The sequence below is a fragment of the Coregonus lavaretus genome (genome assembly GCF_964263955.1).
Source record: "Coregonus lavaretus genome assembly, chromosome: 20".
NCBI classification, from domain to species: Eukaryota; Metazoa; Chordata; class Actinopteri; order Salmoniformes; family Salmonidae; genus Coregonus; species Coregonus lavaretus.
The window spans coordinates 38793182-38800156 of NC_140007.1; the positions used below are offsets into that span (position 1 = coordinate 38793182).

At 45.1% G+C, this 6975-nt stretch overlaps 1 protein-coding gene across 1 annotated transcript; it reads right to left on the bottom strand.

Annotated features, from left to right (window-relative positions):
- Nucleotides 1-3911: 3911 nt before the first annotated feature.
- LOC311147870 (transcription factor Sp5-like) lies at nucleotides 3912-5724 on the bottom strand (the record flags this gene model as incomplete). The annotated part of the gene is made up of 2 exons (XM_084184695.1): nucleotides 3912-5063; nucleotides 5671-5724. 2 exons carry the CDS (start codon nucleotides 5722-5724, stop codon nucleotides 3912-3914), a joined length of 1206 nt encoding a protein of 401 aa, XP_084040821.1.
- Between the last annotated feature and the right edge of the window lie 1251 nt (nucleotides 5725-6975).

Consider the following 6975-nt stretch of genomic DNA (forward strand, 5'->3'; position numbering starts at 1 on the left):
ATCCTGGTCCTGGGCTGTAAAGTAAAGCAGGGCTGGTCCCGATTGTAACAAGCCTATGATATATGGGGGCTGGGAGAGAGAGATGGGGGAGGTCAAGGGGGGAGAGGGGGTGAGGCTGGTGGAGAGAGGGGGCTACTAAAGGGTATTAGGCCAAAATCAGAGCGAGTTCTTATCACCTAGGGGGTTAGTTGGTCCGTTAGTTCCCCTCAGAATAAAGGGTCATCTTAGCCAATGGGATAGTAAACAGGGTTTGATATTCATCATATGGCATCTGTGATATAGGGACTGGGAGAGAGAGGGGGAGAGGCTGGGGAGAGAGAAGGAGGTTCAAAAGGGTATTAACTTACATAAGGGGCTCAAATCAAAGAGAGTTCCTGTCAGCACAAAAAGGTGATAGTTAGTTGGTTAAATCTAATCTAATTTTATTTATCACATGCGCCGAATACAACTGGTGTAGACTTTACAGTGAAATGCTTGCTTACGAACCTTTCCCTAAATGCAGAGTTTAACAAATAATAACAAATAAAACAGCAACTAACACAAGAGGAATAAAATAAAACACACAAGAATGGAGCTATATACAGGGAGTACCAGTACGAGATCAACGTGTAGATGTACGAGGTACTTGAGGTATATATGTACATGAAGGCAGGGTAAAGTGACTAGGCATCCGGATACTAGTTAGTTTCCCTCCGAATTAAGGGTAGTTCTGGTAAAGCATTGATCGCAACACGGCTGTGATAAATGTAAATATAGAATATAGGGGCTGGGGGCGACTGGGGGGAGGCTAGGGGGAAAGAGGGGGAGGCAGATCGGGGGAAGCTGGGAGGGAGAGGGGTGAGGTTAGGGGGAGAGAGGGTGAGGCTGGGGGAGAGGGGGAGGCCGGGAGCTAGAGAGAGGTGAGAGAGGGGGTGAGGCTAGGGGGCGAAAGGGTGAGGCTGGGAGCTAGAGAGGGAGGATGAAGGGGGAAAAATCAAAGGGCTTTCCTGTCACCACTGGGGGGGTCTGAGCAACAGTGGGGTCTGAGCAACAGGGGTCCCATTCACGGGGGGGTCCTGTTGAGTGGAGGGCCATTGCATCTGTTGACTCAATCTCCTCCATTCCGAGAAAGTAAACAGCCATTAAAGCCACATGATTGTGAACTTGATTGCAGAAGATGGGACTCTCTGTGTTTACTTTGAGGTGTGAAATCATTCAACATCCCCTCTACTCCTCAATCTCTCAATCACATTTTTAAGAGGTGTTTCCTTCACACTTCAATTATACAATACTGAAATTCACACAATACTCGTATTAGGTGGAAGTATGCATAGAAAGCATTTGAGTCTCACATTATCACTCTGACAAAATATGAGAAAATAACATCAGGGAACATGAATTTGTTTTAGCAAGGAATTTACATTTATTAAAATGTACATGCGGTCTTAACTTTAATAATTGTGTTTGAAATAAATATATACATTATTTACAAAGTCTTACAACACATTTTTGTACCTGTAGTAATGGCAATTCACATTATAATTAAATAACAAGATTCAATTTCAACAACAGATGAAAACTGAGCTAAACGGTTTATATACCCATTAAAAAAACATTATAACACTGATCCCACAATCAACCGTCAGACCAATGTATACATTTGGCGAAACAGGACATTTCTAAAATCAACCAATGTGTGGCATACTTATTTCAGATACATTTTCTTCCTTAGGAAATTAACATTTTATTAACAAAAACATTTCCAGATTCTAAAAGGTGAAACATGCAGAAAGTGGATTATTTGATGTTACACATGTTTGCTGAATTATTTACATTTTAATATTACAAATTATATCTAAATAAAATGAATACCTTGGACTTTGATAGATGATCATTGTGGGATCCAGGTTATAATGTACCTCCATGTCATCATTAAGGGGAAAGAGCGGCTTCGATCTTGCTATGGGAGATCATTTTGTGTGATAACTAGAAATGCCCATTACAGTGAATGCTTTGTATCCATACAAATCCTAAACCTCGCCACTCACTTGGCTTCTCTTGTTATGACATACCTCTCAAAAACGTTCCGTTGGCAGTCTGGAAATGGTCACGACAACAGAATATGCTAGAGTCTATAGTGTGTCCTTGTGGTTCGTTCCACTCTCTCTCAGAGGGTCTGTGGCAGTTACAGTGAGGGGAAAAAGTATTTGATCCCCTGCTGATTTTGTACGTTTGCCCACTGACAAAGACATGATCAGTCTATAATTTTAATGGTAGGTTTATTTGAACAGTGAGAGACAGAATAACAACAAAAAAATCCAGAAAAATGCATGTCAAAAAAGTTATAAATTGATTTGAATTTTAATGAGGGAAATAAGTATTTAACCCCATCTCAATCAGAAAGATTTCTGGCTCCCAGGTGTCTTTTCTATAGGTAACGAGCTGAGATTAGGAGCACACTCTTAAAGGGAGTGCTCCTAATCTCAGTTTGTTACCTGTATAAAAGACATCTGTCCACAGAAGCAATCAGTCAATCAGATTCCAAACTCTTCACCATGGCCAAGACCAAAGAGCTCTCCAAGGATGTCAGGGACAAGATTGTAGACCTACACAAGGCTGGAATGGGCTACAAGACCATCGCCAAGCAGCTTGGTGAGAAGGTGACAACAGTTGGTGCGATTATTCGCAAATGGAAGAAACACAAAAGAACTGTCAATCTCCCTCGGCCTGGGGCTCCATGCAAGATCTCACATCGTGGAGTTGCAATGATCATGAGAACGGTGAGGAATCAGCCCAGAACTACACGGGAGGATCTTGTCAATGATCTCAAGGCAGCTGGGACCACAGTCACCAAGAAAACAATTGGTAACACACTACGCCGTGAAGGACTGAAATCTTGCAGCGCCCGCAAGGTCCCCCTGCTCAAGAAAGCACATATACATGCCCGTCTGAAGTTTGCCAATGAACATCTGAATGATTCAGAGGAGAACTGGGTGAAAGTGTTGTGGTCAGATGAGACCAAAATCGAGCTCTTTGGCATCAACTCAACTCGCCGTGTTTGGAGGAGGAGGAATGCTGCCTATGACCCCAAGAACACCATCCCCACCGTCAAACATGGAGGTGGAAACATTATGCTTTGGGGGTGTTTTTCTGCTAAGGGGACAGGACAACTTCACCGCATCAAAGGGACGATGGACGGGGCCATGTACCGTCAAATCTTGGGTGAGAACCTCCTTCCCTCAGCCAGGGCATTGAAAATGGGTCGTGAATGGGTATTCCAGCATGACAATGACCCGAAACACACGGCCAAGGCAACAAAGGAGTGGCTCAAGAAGAAGCACATTAAGGTCCTGGAGTGGCCTAGCCAGTCTCCAGACCTTAATCCCATAGAAAATCTGTGGAGGGAGCTGAAGGTTTGAGTTGCCAAACGTCAGCCTCGAAACCTTAATGACTTCGAGAAGATCTGCAAAGAGGAGTGGGACAAAATCCCTCCTGAGATGTGCGCAAACCTGGTGGCCAACTACAAGAAACATCTGACCTCTGTGATTGCCAACAAGGGTTTTGCCACCAAGTACTAAGTTATGTTTTGCAGAGGGGTCAAATACTTATTTCCCTCATTAAAATGCAAATCAATTTATAACATTTTTGACATGCGTCTTTCTGGATTTTTTTGTTGTTATTCTGTCTCTCACAGTTCAAATAAACCTACCATTAAAATTATAGACTGATCATGTCTTTGTCAGTGGGCAAACGTACAAAATCAGCAGGGGATCAAATACTTTTTTCCCTCACTGTATGTACCAGGTGTGTGTGAAAACAAGACAAAACAAATGGAATGATGAACAGAGGAGCGGCAGTGGCTAGAAGGCCAGTGACGATGAATGCACACATTGCAGTCTCTTGGCTCTATAATGCAGCCCTCATAGTCTGCTTTACTCTCTCTTGATATTGGCCAACAGAGAGTCCGAAGTCTTCTCACCGGACCGGCTCTTCCTGCTCTGGTGGGTCTTGACATGTTTGGAGAGGTGGTCGCTCCTCATGAACCTCTTCCCACACTGCTGGCATCCGAACCTCTTCTCACCGGTGTGTGTTCTGAGGTGGCGCTGTAGCTCGTCGGAGCGGGTGAAGCTCTTCCCGCAGAACAGCCAGTTGCAGATGAACGGCCTCTCCCCGGCATGCCAGCGTAGGTGAGCCTTCAGGTGGGACGTCTTCTTGTACACCTTGCCACACTCTGGGATGTGGCAGATGTGCAGTCTCTTCTTGCCAAACTCAAGTCCCCCGCCGTTGGCCTGGCAGTTGGGGCACTTGCAGCGACGGCAGCGGCGTGTGGAGGATAACAGGCCCTTGGAGGTTCCCTGGAGGAGGGCTGTAATTTGGGGTTGGTGACCCAGGACCAGCTGCCGGCCCAGGGAGAAGGGGTGGTGGTGATTGGAGGAGTTGCTGTGGCCGGTGGTCTGAGGGAGGCTCCACCACCCCTGCTGGCCATCCTCCCCCACGTGGTGGTGTCCTCCGGATAGATGGTGCCTGGCGGAAGAGACAGAGTTCTGGAAGAAGCTGGGGAAGTTCTGTCCCACAGACACTGCGTTGTGTTGAGGGCAGTAGGGCGGCCCATTGGGGCCCTGGCTCTGGGATGAGAGGATCTTGACTGGAGAGAGCTCGAACGAGTAGGCGGACGGAGTCTCGGCCGGCGGAGTCAGGGGTAGCTCGTGGTGGTGGTGGTGATGGTGGTGGTGATGGTGGAGCGCGTGGGGGTGAGGACCCAGGCCAGACTGCAGACTGTGTCCACATCCAACAGGGAACTGGACCTTGGGCACCGTGAACGTCATGGCCTGGTGGGCGGCAGCAGTGAGGCTGGAGGCGCTGAGACTAGAACTAGGTGCCACCGCCACCTCGTTGCTCCACAGCTGGAACATCCCTGAGGCTGAGCCCACCCCCACGGACCCCTCATAGGGAAACTGGGAACCATCGGAGCCCACGGTGGAGCCCACGGTGCCGCCCACAACCGTCCCCCCCACCTGCCAGGCCTGGCTACAGAAGGACAGGGCATTGGGGACTCCCTCTGGGGACGAGCTGGGGGTCCGGTCCTGGTAGAAGATGGATAAAGAACATAATTCACTACCTCACACTAATGAGCCAAGCTAATTCAACTTCAAAGTCAATCAATCAAATATATTCATAATGCACTTTTTACACCAGAAGTTGTACAGAGTGCTTTTACAATAAGCCTGATTCAATTTCAGTAACGATATAAATTAACGAAAAGAGTGTGTAATAAATAAATAAAAAGTGTTGCAAATAATTATGTTATTTCTCACGTTGTACTTTTTTTTGCTCTTGAATATCAGATAACAGAAGTTTGCAAAATTATGTAAACTACAATATTCGCAAATCTTTATCAATCACTAATCAATCACAATAATTAAATGATCATGATACCATGTTATTTGTTCAACTTAAAACTTCCTAACATTCTTTCATTCTGTAAGGTTTTAAAATAATTAACGTTTTCTTAGCTATAAACGCATCAGACAGTGAATAGCCTACTGAAAATCCAGGGGAAATCAATCTTTAGAACTCTGCAATTACTCATGAGTTGCGCAAGTTCTTCTTGCCACACATTTATGAGCACTCCATAAACTGTATATGTAGAACTGCCTATATTGATCTGTATCAAAACGATTACTAACAAACCTGTAAAAAGGTGTGCAGAAAGTTGTCAGTCCGTTGTATCGTCAGCGCTGCCATCTGTTCACGCGCTGTCTCCGCACCTGCAACACGAGCGGCGAGGAACCGCTGCGACGCCCGAGTTTACCGGGAATGAGGCGTGATGGCGGTGAAGAGAAGTGCAAAAGCAAGCGTTCGGGTCAGTAGTGATCCTGAAAATAAAAACAGTCCTATTCGGAAAAAAAGCAATCCAGTGTCATTCAAGACAAATGTCCAGTCCTCAATCCATCTAGTTACATCTCATAAAATGGTCTGACTGAATGAAATGCCTAAATTCATTCCAGTTTATTTGGGTCCTCTTTCGGTCACACACATTCAACCACAGAGCAGAGCGTGTCTTTTGAAGTGCGAGTGAGGAATAAACTATAGCAATAAATCCTGTGGATAATTTCAAAGGCAGTTGGGCTGCATCTTGTCTTTATAGAGCGAAAGGGTCCCCTCGACGGGGTCTCCACGAGAACCAGTGAATGAAGAGAGAGAGGGATGTGAGGAAGGGAGGGGGGTTGATTGGGGAGGGGGTTACATTGATAGTTAGTTAGGTGAGGGGGTGGGTTGCTCATCATTTCACTCAATTTCAACCAAACGCAGACCTCGCGAAACAACTCCCCCCTCAATTGTTCTGAATAACTTTGAGGCGTGAAAAATGTCTTCACTAATATCCTACAATTTGAAGGAGGGATGTGCTATAATAATTAGTCATTTAGCAGACGCTCTTATCCAGAGCGACTTACAGGAGCAATTAGGGATAAGTGCCTTGCTCAAGGGCACATCGACAGATTTTTCACCTAGTCGGCTCGGGGATTAGAACCAGCGACCTTTCGGTTACTGGCACAACGCTCTTAACCACTAAGTTACCTGCTCTCGAGTTCCTCCTTATATAAAACTGCGTAAATGCACTTTTTATTATATTTTATGAAATGGGCAACGATATACAACTTTATTATACCTGTAACCTGGATTATTTTGAATAATAATACGATTTATGATAATAATAAGCATGACAATTATCTTCATTTTACATTTTTGCACATAACATTATCAATACAGTTTACACTAAAAGACAGCAAAAAACATATCATCCAAAAACATGAAGCTCACGCTAATGTGCTGGGAACACAATTTGCATGAATGGAATCATTACTGTTATGGTGTATTCGAAAGATAATATTCTGAAGTTACTGAATTCTATCAGAAATGTCTAGAGAGCTTGCAACATCACTTGAACTTAATTGGGACAGGAGCATTTAGGGTTAAGTGCCTTGCTTAAGGGCA